The following is a 17,904-nucleotide window of genomic DNA, read 5'->3' as shown; positions in this document are numbered from 1 at the left end:
TTTTTTTTTTTATACTTAGCGTTTTTACACAGAGTTTGGCGGAGTGTTTTTTGTTGGGTAACACTCAATTTTTGTTGATAGCTTAATATTTGTAAGTCATTGTTACGTGACAAGCGTTTTATTAAGTAATAACTTTTTTAAAACACTTAGATATGGTAATATTTAGATATTCTTATATTTCCCATCGAACAATATATTTTTGAAAAAAATAGAATTAGTTTTACTTTTCCGATTGGTGATGACAGACAATTTTAACACATCATTGTGAAATCAATACATTCATCGCTCTGCTCAGAATCTAAAAAATATTTATCAATATACCTACATAATTATTATAATGATTACTAAATTAATTTTAAATAGTATAATCCCATACAGCATAAAAATATTTCCCAACTATGGTAAAAATATTTTCAGGATAACAATATAGTTGACAAAATATTTTAAAAAGTTGCGTAAATAATTAGGTAATATTTTAGTTATAATCTTCGGCCCAAAAGTTCATATATTTGAAAAGTATATTTGATGATATTATTGTGAATAAAGTAATTTATAAAAACCTATTTACGTGGAGCCTTGTTTTAAATTTTCAATCCTTAACTATAAAAGTTGAACATTTTATAAATGTTTAACTACAAAATAATTATTAAATTTTACATGTGATAAATTTTGTCAGAATTTGAACTTTAAATGCTTATAAAAAAAACTGTGCCTATATATTTTTAATATTTTTTAACTGCTATTAGAACGATATATCAGGAGGCTTATATTACATTTTCACGCTTTTTTACCCAACAAATAAAATTTTATTGATATTTATAGAAAAAAAAACTAAAAAAATTGAAAACTGACAATGTCCGTAAACAGTTCAAAAAGAGTCAAAATATTTTCAAAATTTTATCGTGTATAGAAAATTCTAATATAAACATTCAGTTAAATGTTCAAGTATCTACTGTCATACGTTTTTTAATTACAAGAAAATAAGAAAATCGTTACATGAGAAATCGAGTGAATATCAAATGTTGAAAAAATATGAATTTCAAACGCTCATAAAAATTTAATTTGACTTTCTTGTAGAAATTTTTTTTTTTGATAAAAGTAGATAAACTTATGGATAATCTTGTATTACATTTTCAAATCTTAGGTTTAAAAAGAAAAGTTTTTATGAATTCTCAACTCAAAATAATTTGCTAATTTTCGTGATTTTTTCGTATTTTGTCAATATTTGAACTTTAAATGTTTATAAATAAAAACTGTGACAAAGGATTTTTAATTTTTTTCATCTGCCTTTGAAACAATAATCTAGGAGTCTTCTTTTAAATTTTCAAGCTTTTTTACTCGACAGATAAAATTTTATTGATATTTATACAAAAAAAAAACTAATACAATTTGAAACTGAAAATTTTCTTTAACAGTTCAAAACATTTTATCGTGTATAGAAAATGCTAATATAAACATTCAGTCAAAATTTAATGTACCTACGATCATTTGTTTTAGTGTTGCACCAAAAACCAAAATTTTCTCCAAGATTTTCTCAAAAACAGATTTTGCGTAAAAATTCCCGTTTTCCTTAATTTTTCTTTTGTTTTTCACGCTGCTTTTGAAAACTACTGTGAAATTTTTACTTTTGACCCACCAAAGTACCAACTAGATTCACTTTCCTATCAGAAAATTTACTGTTGAAGAAAATCCAAGCATTTTTACTGTCCTCAAAAGTGATGTCAGACACAAAAATAAAAAATTAAAAAAAAAACACACATCATTATAAAATCAATACATTCATCGCTTCGCTCAGAATCTAAAATTTAGTAAAATGTTTTTATAAATAAAATGTTAAAATGTAAAATAATACAATATTACATTTTTAAGAAAAATTGGCTCATATATTTTCTAATAAAATTAGCTCAAGTATTAATTTCAAATATTGCATGCATAGATAAAATTTTTTAGAAAATAAAAATAATTACAAAGATTTTATGAGGTGATCTTCTTGTAGTACATAAATTGAACTAGAAGCTTTTACCTCATGAAAATAGTCAAGGATCTGCTACACGAATCTTAACAGGGCACGGTCTGCTTCACGCCCGGATGAGCATCTATGGCCATAATTAGCGCACAGCGCTACTACACGGTACATAAGTTGGGTTGCGTCCAAAAACCGCATACTTTTGATTTCAACCCCAAAAAGTTTGATAGACAAAAACCTCACACTTTATCAGTCATTGTATATAACAAAATACCGCAAACTTATAGTGATTAAAACCACACACTATTTTTAGTGTAAAATAATATATAAGATAAGATAGTAAGATGCAAAACAATAATCATGCGAACTCGTTTCAAGTCTTTAGTCACCACTCGTTATTAGTCGGTTAAATATATAAGTTTTTTATTAATTATATAGTGGATAAAACATTTTTTCATTTTTTTCATTTTTAGTCAAATATTTTTAATTTGGTATAATATGCATTTTCTAATTATCGATAGTAATAAAGGGGCAAGTGTTTATTAATTCACAATTTTAAGTACTGAACATTTAGAGTGTATAATAGTGGAAATGTGGTTTGGGGGAGTTTTATTAAAAATTGTACGTCCACGGTTACAACACGTTGTTAAATGGGACGCATGTAAAATCACGGAAAATAATCGAACGGACCGTAGAATTACAGAATATAAATGTATGGAGCGTAACATCATGGACCGTCACATTACGGAAAGTGACAAACCGTATTTTTACGGACCATCAAATTACGGAAAGTCTAAATGCATGGACCATCATATCACGGACCGTCAAAATACGGAAAATAAATCTAAAGCCCAGGACCGTTGAAGTACGGAAAGTAGAACCGTAATGTTCCGGACCGTCAAATTACGGAATATAGAATATTGATACTTGTGCTCTCAAGCGGTAAAAATAATAACTATATGATTTATTTATTTTCCAATTCTACAGTGGCGCCAAAGTTTAAAATTCAAAATTAATTTATGTTCTGTAAAAATATATTATTTATAATAGTAAATTAAGTCGTAGTTCCTCCTCTTCGATTGTAAATAATCTTTTTCTATAATCCGTAATTTCTGTCGTTTTTACTGTCATAATATATGTTACTTATTGTAGTGGCATAGCCAGGGGAGGGGGCTGCACCCCCCCCCCCCCGAAATGTTAAGAAAATTTAAAGATTATTTTAATGGTCTATGATAGTCGCTCAAAAAGTCTTAAATTGTATTTAAAATATTTAAAAATGTACTAAAAGTATTAACACTTTTCAGTGTTAGTACGTATTTAATGTGTAAAAGTGTAAAAGTTGATTAGCCCCCCCCCCCCCCAAAAAAAAAAAAATCCTGGCTACGTCACTGACTTATTGTTCTGATGTGTAACAGGTTGTATGAATAAAAATTTATAAAAAAAAATAATAAATTATTTTGACATGATGAATATTATAAGAGTTATTGAAAATATTTGTTGTTATAATAATATATTATGCCAATTAAATAAATTGTATGGATAAACACCCGGCTTCAGAAATGAACGAGGTCATTAGTTAAGCGTACTCACTGGGATGATCAAATGACGAATTTGTTGAAATTATATTCTATTTTCAAAATTTGGATTTTATCATTTTTTTAGAATAATGTGTTCAATCTTTCAATTCTCAAAGTAAATACTTAGATTATATTTCTTGCTATATCCTCATACAAATCGAGGTGTGACAACAGTTTTTACGGTCTTTACTTGTTTTAAGTTATTCCTTGCCATTTAACATACTTATACATAACTGATTAAATGATTCAGTTTTAACATTTTAAAATAATCACAATCTACAAATATTGTTCAAAGTGACTTCAATGTACTTTCCCATAAAACGATGTTATATTAATTCAGAGTTCTTTTCAACAAAGTATTTGGTATTTTATGAATGATGTCGTCAGACGTCAGCTATATAATATATTATATTATCAAATTATCATCTTTATTGTTTATACTTCGTTGGTATAAATAATAATGTATTCTTTTAAGAGAATCCACAAGAAAAAGTCACGTGGGTTAGAGTCAGGACTGTGGGAAGGCCATACCATTGATTATAAATACTAGTAGGTATGGACCATATAATCTTATTTCTAGGCGACATTGAGCATTGTTACTAGCGTTATTCATAATCTAACCGCGAGTTTTCTATTTGGTATTTTCATCAGCTGATAATATTTAATCAACTTAGTCACTTAGTCAATAGTTAATTTCTTATTACTTATTGTGCATTGTACGTATGTCATTTAAGTAACTTAATAGTTATGTATGTTTCATAATAAAACAGTACCTACAGTTATTATAATGCAAACAATTAGCGACATTAGTTAAATAAATTAATCAAACTCATAAGTCTAACCCACAATGAAAACCACATCTGCAAATTTAACGTTAGTGTAATATATTATTAATAACTAACCTTTATAACTTAAAAATAAATTGAAAATGTTGATCAGTGCCAATAGTAATGGACTGAGTTATAATCAAAATACTTAATGTTTTTTAATGTATCAAGTAGGTCACTTCATTATTAACGATAAAAGTACAATATTACATTAATAATAAGTACAAAATAAAATGTTTATCTATATCGAGAGACGAGAGTCTCTGAGTGTTACTGCTGAGTGACTTCTCTCTTCACGTTTCCATGTCTTGTGTATAAATATTTTTTCGGACATATGCTTATTGTAAATACCATTACAGATTGTATATAAACCAATAAATGTTAAAAAAAAATTTATATCGATAGTCAAAATAATTAGGTACCTAGGAATATAATGTTATGTTATTGTACCAAAAACTGGAATATAACTATTTTAGTATAAACATACAAATGGTTAGTTTCTATTATGTCTTATGAGTTATGACTTAATAAATATAAAAGTTACCATAATTTTATTTAACACAACTTAAATTTCATCATAATTATTTAGTTGACAATATAAAAACTGCAGTGTTAATTGTTAATCAGATTAAATGACATAAGGTAAAATAAAATACCTAGGTTAAATTACAAGACATAAATATCACCACTGTTTATCTTACAGAGTGCTAATATACAAATCGATGTGTCACACCACTTTTTTGTATTCTGCCGATTTGGACGTGAAAAATAAACAACAAGAAAACGTAACACCTCGTTTGTATGAGAATTTTGCCACAAATATCATTCAATTGTTTATTATTACATTTAAGATAATATTCTTAAACTAATTAGATAAAATACAAATTTTGAAGATCTAAAAATTTTTTTAAAAAAATCATAATTTTACCCCGGTGAGTACGTTTATAATGTTTATATACTAATGAGTAATGACCTCATTAATTTTAGAAACACTGATACGATGTTACGATATCATTAAAAAAAAACACATAAAAATACGTTTTATAATATTTAACAACTTACTGTAATATTATTGCTACTATGAGCATATAAATATTAAAATATATAATTTTGTTTAAACATATTTTGTAATTTGTATTTATTTATTCAGAATAAATACCTACATAAAATACACAATCTTTTATTTTTTTCATTTGAAATTTTTGTATTTTGTATTTAAGTACAATATTTTAAAAGTATTTTATCCATCCCTAAGTACTGCATTTATAAGATAAATATTTTGAAAACTGTTGAAAGTTAGGATTCATCGTATTCTCTTCTTTAGATCAGACGAACGAATTTTAACAAATTTGTACTTAAACTTACCAAAATGGCATAATGTAAACAATTAGTAATTACAAGTATTGAACAGTGAATTACGTTTCATCGAGCAATAAATTAATTTTCATATTGCCCATTATAATAGAGCTCCTTACCTTAAATTCAACAATATACTTATATTAAAATCATATAAAATTGTTTTCGGGGAGGTGTACAAAATTGTACAGAATAAAGTAGGTAGGTACCTACCTACATAGTACCGAATTATTGAAAATTGTATTTGTTCAACATTCGGCACAGCCTTGTGCCGGAGTAACGTTACCACAGCCCGGATATGGGGAAATCGTGTTTTTTCGTGTTTGGCGAGGTGTGCAAAATTGTGTTTTGGTTGTATAAAATAAAGTACATTAAGGCCATACTGAATACATTTTAAATTCATTTTTAAACATGGCGTGCTGGGGTAACGGACCTTATACGTGTACCTAATTTGTGGTAGGCACCTATACGATTTTATAAAACTTAGAATAATTACAATCTACAAGAAAAATAATTAATAAATGTATAAATTTGTAATTTTTTGCTTTTAAAGTTTGCTTTAAAGTTGGCTTTGCGTTAATACGTTTGATATTTACAAGATATAATTTTATTTCATTATTATTAATTATTTTAATAGGTAACTAAAATTATTTTTTTTCATACGATGTCGATCATTCATTGATTTATAACTTTTAAGTTATAAACCATCACTAACTTCAGAATTTAAATAATTTATACACATTAAGAAGCTGCAATATGGTGATTTCATCGATTATACTTATAAAGGAAGGCGTATTTACACTTAACGTAAATGGGTATACGAGTAATGGCCAACAATAACGGATGTTTGATTACGAGATATATTTATTATGATACATATTTGTTTAGATGGTGTGGATGGATTTAAATAAAATACACAACAATATCTATCATATAAACTTCATAATTATGTTAATTTTAAAACCGTTTACACTTAAAGTCGCAATCGTTTAAATTTCGTTCAAATTACACGACGTATTCCGCAGCGTTTTCCGTCGAATTAAAAACGCTGCGGAACACGCGGCGTTTAAAACGCAGCGGAATACGCCGTGTATAGCCCCGACCTTACTTCATGATGTCGAGTTCCGTGAAACCTAAATATACAATTTACGGGTATCCAGGTAATTACTAATAATTATATCAAATTAATTTTATAGTCTATTATATAATATATATAGAGTATAGACCTAAGTCTAGACGTATAAATTATTATTTGAAAACAATAGAGATATTTTCGTCAAAATGTGGGGGTCTTGCCATTCTCAACAAATTATATCCTGCTAATCGTTATTGACTTTTGAAACTTCCTCGTTCCACGACAGATGCACCTACAATTTTTCGATCCTCAACGTTGTTAATATTTTATTGTACTGTGGTTACTTTGGATATTTTCTATATAAATCTGACTTGTGTTTTAATTCATTAAAATATAAAGTGTATTTCCAAGGATTCACATACAGAAACAATAGCGTCAAGAACGGAATCACGTAAGTAATCTGTTATTTAATTTAATATTAATAAATACCTAACTATATAGGTACTCGTGCCGGATTTAACAACTTAATATGCTGCTGTAAACACTAAAAAAATACTAATATAAAAATATCCTTTTTTTACACAAGTGAAACGATGAATTTATTGATTTTACAATGATGTGTTGTTTTATTATTATTTTTTTTGTGTCTGTTATGTCATCACCTTTTAGGTCAGTAAAAGTGCTTGGATTTTCTTCAACAGTATCTTTACCAGACTTTATTATGTCACTAATCAGAGAGTACATTAATCTATGATGGACTAAGGCGCGTACACTCCCGCTGACAGTTACGGACGGGTATTTCCTATATCCACGGCACTGCGTACCTATATTTTCATATTTATTTTGTCCTTTTTAATTATTAATTCAATGTTATTAGTTTTTACTTTTATTATTTTGTACCTAGTTTTAACTTTTGTTTTAATGTCCATCTTTAATTTTCAATTTACAAATTTAAGACTTTAAAAATACGCCCACGAAAATTATACGCCCGGGGATAAATCCCCGACTTCCCCCCCCCCCCCCCCCCCCCATAGATCCGGCCCTTGTGAGTAGTATACATTTGTATGTTCACAGTACGTTTTTTTTCACATGTCCCGCTTGAACACAATGATTTTACCGTAACAAAAGTCATGGAGAGATTTCAAACTCGTTGTCTACCTATTTGCCCCTCACACAAAAATATTTACTGTACAGCATTTTATAGGGAGATTTCACATTTTTTGTCCATGAATTCTCCTCTTATTTTCCGTCTATTAACCTTTACGATAATTTGTTTTAGAATAACACCAAAAGCCAAAATCGATTTTGTCAAAAACCGTTATGCGTAAAATTCCCGTTTTCCCTTAAATTGTATTATGTTTTTCCGGGCGCTTTTGAAAACTATTGTGATTTTTAAATTTTGACCTCCCAAAAGTACCAACTAGATTCACATCCCCATCGAACAAGATACTGAAAATGAAAATAAAAAGCATTATTTTGACTACTAATCGTTTACATAGAAAAAAATTTAAAAAAAAAAAAAAATAAAAAACACATCATTGTAAAACCAATAGTCTAAAATCTACTCAGAATCTAAATGAAATAATATTGGACTAGTATTAAACTGTTTTAAAGCGGGTTAGTGACCTATTGATACAAAAATAGGTAAGTGAGCAAATAAGTTCAGAATTAAAAAAGCTCTAAGGTGAGTAAAAGTAACATACAATTATACAAAAGTACAAAACCGAGGAATTCTCTGCTGTATTCCTGTATAGTAGGTACCAAGTACCAGATCTTTTGAATGTGAGTCCATTGATAAATCATAGTCTATATTATAGGTTATATACACTGAAAAAAAATTATGAACTAAGTCTTTCCATCAGTTATGTTTTTACAGCGATTTAAAAAAACACTATGTTATTCACTCGTTTTGCCATGATGAAAAACGCAACTTTATGTAGCAAAACGTGATATTGTTTTAAACTTAAGAATTAAACATTTCATTCAGTAAACTACAACAAAGTGATTTTGTCAAATAACAATATACATACTTATATACTCGAATACAATGGTAATATAATGTAATTACCTAGCTACTACCATTCATGTGTAAGGAGGAACATTTAGGTAAACCTAAAAACAACGATTTTTAAAAACACCAAGCACTGCGCATCCAATAGTCTTTATTGTGCCAGTATGACCGTTTTACAGCACACTGACAGGGGATTTGATTTTGCGTAAAAGGGAGAGGGGTACAAATTTTTTTATGGAGGGTTCAAATGGGTACAAATCGGGTACAAAAAAATGAGATAGGTCCGAAATCGATCGGTTGACTTCTGGTGGTTCCGGGTGCCAGGACGACGTCGTTACAGCACCCGGACGGGATATTTGATTTTGCGTAAAAGGGAGAGGGGTACAAATTTTTTTATGGAGGGTTCAAATGGGTACAAATCGGGTACAAAAAAATGAGATATGTTAGGGAGGGTTTTGACGATTTACGGGTTTAAGGACGACGCACCTCTTTAAATTGCTCAAACAGCGTCAATATAGTTTGAAAATTTTACCTATGTTTGGGAAATACTGATATAAATCTTTGGTGAACATTTCATAAGTCTGCGGTTAATTGTTTTGGAAATACTACAAAATATCAAAAATCGATCAATAATTTACCGCTGAGTATCAAATATTGAAAAATTATAAGTACAGAACCTCTGTCAAAAAGTAATGTCCAGTTTAAGTACACTTTTTTTTGTTTGGTACAGGAAGGAAAACTTATGTAAAATCTTATATTAAAATGTTTAATCTTAGGTATGAAAAGAAAAACTTTAATGAATTTCTAACTAAATAATAGTTCAACATTTAAAAAATTTAAAAAATTTCTTATGGCTATTAATGGCTGAAAAAAATTCAAAATTGTTTGAAAATAATATTATGCATGGAAAATAGTCATTTTAACATTTGGTAAAAATTTCAAGTATCTAGGATTATTGGTTTTTGAATTGCAATAAAATATCAAATATTTATTGGTGAAAAACTACTTGGAATTTTCCACTTTGACCTCTCAAAGTACCAACTAGATTCACCTTTTTATCAAAAAAGATGCTGGTCTCAAAAATCGAAGCATGCATACTATCAAAAATGTTGCTGAAAGACAGAAAAAAAACTCACATCATTGTAAAATCAATACATTATTTCACTCCGCTCAGAATCTAAGAAATAAATGTAGGAAGTTAGAATTTTACAAATAACGAAAATTAGCAAATAATTCAGAAACAATTTCTTTTAATATCTATAAGCACACATAATGGACTTAATACAATTACATATAATATATATTTATTATTTGAAAATAACACCATTTTTTAAAAAAGTTTACTAGGATTACAAATAGATATACAAGTAAAGTTAGCTTATTTTTTTCAGTTATTATAAATGCAGTAAAGCTAGTACTTATTTTTGTCCGGGATCAATCAAGAAGCTGAAAAACGGAACTGTAGTGATAATAAAATCACATGAGGGCCATGTTAGTGAGGAAAATAACTCTCAAAAACTGATTCATAATTTTTGTGAAATTTTGAAATCAAGGGCCTCTACTGAGAATATTTCGTTAAGAAATTTATATGATGAGGAATCTAGAAGGTAAGGAGTTTTATAACCTAAAGAATATCTTTTAGAGCCCTATCAACAATTGATATCAGAATTTAATATTTTATTAGACATGTGGTAGCAGCAGGGTTGTACCCATGGTCAACAGCCGAATCTCTTATGCGACATGCCCGAAGAAGATCATTGCCTAGATTGCCTAACTCACTGTTAGATTTGGCAACTCTATTTGATAATGGCCAGCTAAATCGGTTTTCTTGTTGCGACTCTCCTTTTTTAGAGGATGTGTTAGAGATGTGTATGGAAGAAGTAGCATCATTTTTGGATGTATGAATTTAATTGTTAATGTTCTGCAAAACGGTGTGACAGAGTTACATGCGGATGCCACGTTCAAGGTTGTACCTAGAAACATGGGATACCAATTACTAACCATACATTGTATGATCGAAAACCATGTAAGATATTAATAATATTTTATATTATTTTATTTAATATACAAATTCGAATATTAAATACTTGCGGAAATAGGCACCAGTTTAAATAGTTGTAACATACAATAAGATTTATTTTTTTTAAATTATCATTTAAATATTTGCAGTCCATACCTATTGTCTATATTCTTATGGAAAGTAAGTCGCGGAATTCATACAAGATACAACTGTGTTATGCGTTTTGTAAAAGATAATATTTATTATAACTGACTATGAGGTGGCTCTGAGGGATGTTTTGATTTCATCATTTCCAGAAGCTCGTTACGCTGGTTGCTGGTTTCATCATAACCAAGTAAAAATAAATAATCAAACAAATACAATTAATGATATTATACAGCATTCTTATTAATTATTCTTATTAATGCTTTATTAATGGTTTTGTATAATTTTGTAGGCTGTATGGAGAAAAATGAACAGTTTAGGATACTTACATCATCTAAATAACGATAATGCCCATAAGGTATTGAAACTCCTTATGTCCCTTCCATTTTTACCAGCTAGAGATATGGAAAACGGGTTTTATTAATTGGAGCATTTGCACGAAATCATGATGTCCACTTGGAGAGATTGCTAAGTTATTATGAAAGGTATTTTACAAATTAACTTAAAACCTAGAACCATTTAAAGAACTGTTAATAAATACTGTTAGTTATTAATAGTACTAAAATAAAAATTATTTGTGGTCCACAAGTTGTGTCGGTTCATGGACTGCCTCGTCGGACAAATAATAACATTGAGAGCTTCCATAACACGTTAAGATTAAAGTTCTCTGTTGCGCATCCAAGCTTATGGGTATTTCTAGGTAAGAAATGTATGCGTAAGTATAATACAGAAAAATTACATCAAGTTGTGTTAGTACTTAGAGGTATAAATAGATAGTAGACTCAAGGTTTTGGAACTATGGATCGAATTACTATTAAAATTAAAATTAAAACTACTACAATAAAATTAATATATTTTTATGAGAGGTTGTGTTTATTTATAAACTCAAATTTAATGTTCTTAAATGAAAAAAAAAATGTTTTCATAGTTATTTAAGTAAAATTAAAATTACTACAATAAAATGAATATATTTTTATGAGAGGTTGTGTTTATTTATAAACTCAAATTTAATCTTCTTAAATGAAAAAAAAAATGTTTTTATAGTTATTTAAGTAAACTCACTGTAAAACCTAATATAATGAGTTTCAAATTATAGTCATAAAGGTACCTAGTAAGTTAATAATTAATACCAAAAAGGTAATACCTATTTTATTTTGTAATTTTTAAATAGGCACTTTATCTAATTTGAGTACCAGTTACCATTTTGTTAATCAACAAATTTTGAACCACTTGCGTCCCACTAGGCATGCGAGGACCAAGTTTTTGGCTAACTCTCACAGGATAATATATGCTACAGAGCAATACCAATTAGAACAAATATCCATATGGCAATTTCTTCTGCATTGTTCGTATACCAGCGCAGCATATGAATTAAGGCTGCGAACCTGTGCTTTGAGAATGAACGATGCTCATGTTGATGCTGAATCAGACCACAATGTTCCAGCAGATGCAGTTCCAATGTTATTGATCCATAGCCAGTGGAAAATAATAACTTACAATTGTATCCGAATCAACCGTTTAATGATGCACCAGGTTCACCACCAATTATGAACCCTCCAGATTCGACAAATGTACCTCAGCTGCTTGACAACGGAAACTTGTGTATGACATGCTTGGTAGTGTCTCTAGCTGAAAGTGAACAGCAATATATAGTATTACCATGTGGAATATATTTCATAAAAATACTTACGCATCAAGTGTCGTTCATAGTATTTTACTTGTTTGGTATTGTAACGATTATCATCATCGACATCGTACATTACTCCCTACGTTGAGTTCGGCTAATATGCTGAGTGTTAGTAATGGCAAACGTGTATATATGTATGAAAAATATATATTATGCTGACGCGATGTTTAGCTCACATCGTGTAAATATAACCGACCGGGGCGCTTGGCGGTAGATAGTTATGATAAAGTCTACAGTGAGGTAGTCGATAGAGTCTATAATTGGCGGTTGATAGTTGGATGGTCAAGAATGAAGAGTCATAGTCGGCGGTCGATAGTGGAACTCGAGGGCTGACAACGACCTGAAGAGGACCTGCGAACGACCAACTCAACCCGCATTTGGACATCGACACCCACGACACACCATGGCCTGATCGGTAACCCGGAGTTATAATTTATAAGTATACTTTCGATGTTGTAACTTGTAGTAGATAATAATAATACATTGATATTCAATAACAGATATACATATATATATATATATATATATATATATATATATATTACGTTGAGTACTTTGCTTCACATAAGGTAACCCTGGTCCCTAGTAATAATATCACACACCGAGGTCGAGTCTTCGAGACCTCGTTAATATAAACAGTACGACACCTGAACGGGTAAGAGCCCAGGTGAAGAGGAGACGTTACAGTATGATTGGTATGCAACCCTACTATAAAATAACAAAATAATACGGAACAGCGTCTACATTTGAACTAGCTTCAAAATTCGTAAGATTGTCAATGTATATTTTTTAAGTAAAAACGTTTATATAAAACCCATAATAAATAAGGGTTTATCGTTGCAGTATAGTAGACTTGAATACAAATATTTACAGTGATCTACGTTTATAAATTATGTCTGTTATTTCTATAAACAAATTAGGTACCTTATACAATGTTTGTAATAATGATATCTATTATGCAACTCTATACTTAAAAGCGAATATTTTGGAAATAATATAAGGCAAGTTTAGGTAATTATAATATATAGACTAGTGGATATGGTTAAAATGAAAAGTAAGGATGTATAAGCATATTTGTGTTTAATTCAAATATAATAAAATAAATGTATTATTTCTAACATGAAATGTACTGTATCAACGGTCAAGTCGAAATATGTTAGTTTTATTTTTGCATTGAGTGGTCAAACTATACTCGAAGACGACGTCTAAGACACTCGGAGTCGATATCCTTTATTCTCCTTAGTCAGTATACCTACTAGTTACATACATTTATAATATCGTGTGACATAAATATATAGTTCTGTGTATGTTGTCGGGTAATCCTCTGAGCTGAATAAAATATATGTAGACCTACCTATTATAATTGAGATATTTTTCTATATGCGTGTTTAAGCGTAGGTACTATGCCAGTGACGAGTGTGCCGCGGTTAAATATGGGTTGGGATTAAGGTGCCGCGAGGAAAAAAGGTTGGGAAACGCTGTAGTATGGTCTCTTCTAAATAAATTTAACTATCGAGATGATTATTAGACATAACAATTTTGTAGTAGTAGGTATAACCAATTGATGAGCGATGTTGTACTTTTGAAAATACTTATTAGAGTGGATGTAGTAGAGTGTTTAAATGCATCTATGTAAATTTGACTTAGTATTTTGTAAGTATGTCTTTTATGTGTGAGTGTGTCTATATGTAATAATGTATATTCTTTAACTAAGTGTCTTATATTGATATGTAAGCTGTATAACAAGATTAGATGTGTGTGGTGGTGTATATAATATGAAAGTACCTTATTTATGTATGAATACTGCATATATGTACCATGTATAGGAATAAATGATTATATACAGTGGCGCACAGAGGTATCTTGAAAGCACATGCAACTAACTAAAGTTACCCACCCATTTTTTTTTATTTAACTTGATACAGGCTCGAGAATTTGAAGCAGAACTTTAAAACTATAAGCTGTATAGACAAATCTTGTTGACTGAAAATAATTTAAAAAACCTCCAGCTTCTGAACCAGCTTGTTTGTCACCCGATTCACTGCGAATAACATTTAAACATTCAACTGTTGCCACATAAGTATTTAGTACAACATCTAATGCAAATTTATGAGACATCCATCTAGTACAGGACACTCTTTTTAATCGACGGATTTGCTGTCCATGGTAATGTTTTTTTTGTTGCTCTTCATATACGTCTGCACGAAATTTACTGCTAGATATAAAATCGTATAGTCGTTCTAAATTTCCGAAAAGATCCATGGCATTTGAACATACACTAACTGCATCAGCGACAATTAAATTTAAGCGATGACTGAAACACCAAATAAATATTGCTTGAGGATTTTCATTACGTATTAATTGTTGTAATCCATTATATCGTCCCCTCATATTTGAGGCGCCGTCGTAAGATTGACCAACCAAATTATTGGTCCAATCTAAACTGTTTAATGTACACACTTCTTTGAACATTTCACACAAGGCGTTGCCAGTTGTTTTTGGAGTATCCTTCAATGCTAAGAGTCTCTCTTTAATTTCACATTTTTCCTCATCTACATATCTGAACACAAAAGAAATTTGTTCTCGGTGAGAGACATCAAATGTCGAATCTATGGCAATACTGAAAAACTTTGAATTTTTTATAATGAGAGATATACTTGATTTTATATGATTTGACACTATATCAATCAACGCATTCTGTCGGTGCCATGAAGTAAATGAGTATTGAGAACGTTGATTAATTTTATATTTTTGCTTTTGAGAACTGAAATAAGTTGCCATTGCAGGGGAAAATTTTGATATTAAAGAACATAAATCTTTGAAATTGCCACACATATTATTTTGCCAGTTTTCCCTATGCCCTCTAAAAGCCATATTGTGTCTTCCTAAAAATAGTGTTATGTCAATCAGCTCTTTGATAATTTCTCTATTCATGAAAACTTCTTCATTTTTTTTAGTAGCTATAGATGGTACCAATGGTAAGGATGATTGTCGAATTTTAAGTGTGAGTGAAGAGTAAATATGTGCTGAAGTTTTTTCATGGTTTTCTATTTTGTTAGTACAAGTACTCCAATTTTTATAACCATCAATAACCCAAGCTTTATTAGGAGCATTTTTACCCTTTCCAGGAAAAAGTATACATTCAATACAATACAAACGTTCAGTTGACTTAGAATATGATAACCAATTCCGTCTTGTTACAGTCCCATCAGGTAATATTCTATGATACAATTTTGGTGAAAATCGATGACCATTTATAACTGGATATTTACCGCCAGGAAGTTCTGTTGGAAGTGGTTGACATGGTCCCATTTCTAATATTTTGGAAATAATTTCATAAGCAATATTTGCATTTGACTGAAAATTTTTTGACGAAAATTGTGCTGGATCGTTTTCAAATACATTTTCGATCATATTATCTATAATGAAAAAAAATAAAAATAAATAAATAAAAAAAATATTTTACCTATTAACTATAATATAGTCATATAATTATATAATGTGTATTGTGTTATAAAAATAAATTAAGTGAAAATCTAATTGCATTGACCCCCTACCTACCCTGATAATTATAATCATACTTATTAGTAAAAATATATTATATAAATTACTTGGTTCAACCATTAGTGTAGTAGATAAAGCTACTTCAGCTTCATTTGACTCTAAATCAACCTCAGATGTTGGAACTAAAATAATTAATACATAAATTATTAATTAAATGGCTTAATAAAATATAAGTATTATACTTATTAGTAAAAATATAATATATAAATTACTTGGTTCAGCCATTAGTGTAGTAGATATAGCTACTTCAGATTCATTTTCATTTGACTCCTCGTTCGACTTTAAATCAACCTCCAATGTTGGAACTAAAATAATTAATGCATAAATTATTAGGTAATTAAATAGTTTAATAAAAATACAAAAATAAATAAAATGTAGGTATCTACCTATAATCTTAAACTTCTCAGGCAATAATATAGTATTATTTGTATTTGAACCTTGAACATCCATTTCTATTGATGATTTTGATATGCTACTGACAGTATTCAAATTAGAACTGTCAACTGAAAAAATAAATATTAATAAAAACAAAATTATAGGTACCTACAGTTTCAATAATGTAAGATTTAATATAAGAGCGAGTTGTAGAAATAGCTAGTTAAAAGTAGTTTATTTTATAATACTTGTTTATAACTAAATTATAATAAACAAAAAGTACTCATACCTTTGTCAGAAACATCATTTGATAGTCTAGAAGATTTAAAAAATGTATTCAGTTTTGCAGTACAAAGTACTGATTTTCGTTTTTTGCACGATTTAGTATGTCTTAGCCAATTTGTACTATTCATTAAACCTTTTATTTTACCACAAGCACAAATGTTAGTTTCATTAACTAACGACATATTGCTAATCTGTAAAAATAAATTTTAAATAAAATATGCTTCTTTTTTAGCATGATATAAATCAAACTGATTTAAAGTGAACAGTTTTATTATTTAGTTTTTATTTTAATTTAGAAATTAAGCATTGAACCTAATTATGTTATACCTACATAATAATAATAATAATAATAATATGCATAATGCATGAATACATTTTATTAACTTAAAATGTAAAATCTATATAGCTATAATTAGTATAACTTATAAATATTAATATATTATATAGTTAGCTATAACTACAAGTATTTAAAATCAATGAAACTTACTTCTAGAGTAGACGTTGTTTTCTGCACGTTGATTAAACACTTATTTAATGAACAATAGGTAATTTTTTTATTATAATTCAACTAAAATATAACATATTAATAAATTTAATATGACGTAATGAAATATTTTAATAAATTAAAAATAAAAACGTAACTGTGAAAATTGAATAATAATAAGTCATAGTTAATTTCACCAATACAAAATTGCCATAGACGCATACAAAATAATTTGAAGTTCGTAGATCAAACAGTCAACTGACGAATAACACAAATGAAAAATAACAAATTCACTAAAATATCTAGTATTCTAGTGGAAAGTGTGGAATACTGGAATTCACTAACCGATTATCGGTTATTTCATAATAATTAATAATTATCGTGAAGCCAATGGATAGGCCGGGTAGGGTGGTTGCTGGCCAGTTTTATCGAGGGAACAGGGAAACACATTTCTAAAAATAAATACCTAATATACGCTGTTATTACTTATTGGTATCTTATCACCATGTAGCAATACGCGTACGTATTGTCAT

General features: G+C 29.0%; 1 protein-coding gene and 1 pseudogene across 1 annotated transcript; one reads left to right on the top strand and one right to left on the bottom strand.

Moving 5' to 3' along the window:
- Positions 1-6,840: 6,840 nt before the first annotated feature.
- Positions 6,841-12,527, top strand: LOC132943995 (uncharacterized; annotated as a pseudogene).
- Positions 12,528-14,574: 2,047 nt separating this feature from the next.
- On the bottom strand, positions 14,575-17,069 carry LOC132943987 (zinc finger MYM-type protein 1-like). Its single transcript, XM_061013189.1, has 5 exons — positions 16,892-17,069; positions 16,614-16,730; positions 16,440-16,532; positions 16,275-16,349; positions 14,575-15,977 (listed from the first exon to the last, which is right to left on the bottom strand). Exons 1-5 carry the CDS (start codon positions 17,067-17,069, stop codon positions 14,575-14,577), a joined length of 1,866 nt encoding a protein of 621 aa, XP_060869172.1.
- Between the last annotated feature and the right edge of the window lie 835 nt (positions 17,070-17,904).

Source organism: Metopolophium dirhodum, chromosome 1, assembly GCF_019925205.1.
Source record: "Metopolophium dirhodum isolate CAU chromosome 1, ASM1992520v1, whole genome shotgun sequence".
Taxonomy (NCBI): Eukaryota; Metazoa; Arthropoda; class Insecta; order Hemiptera; family Aphididae; genus Metopolophium; species Metopolophium dirhodum.
This window is presented reverse-complemented; position numbering and strand designations above follow the sequence as displayed.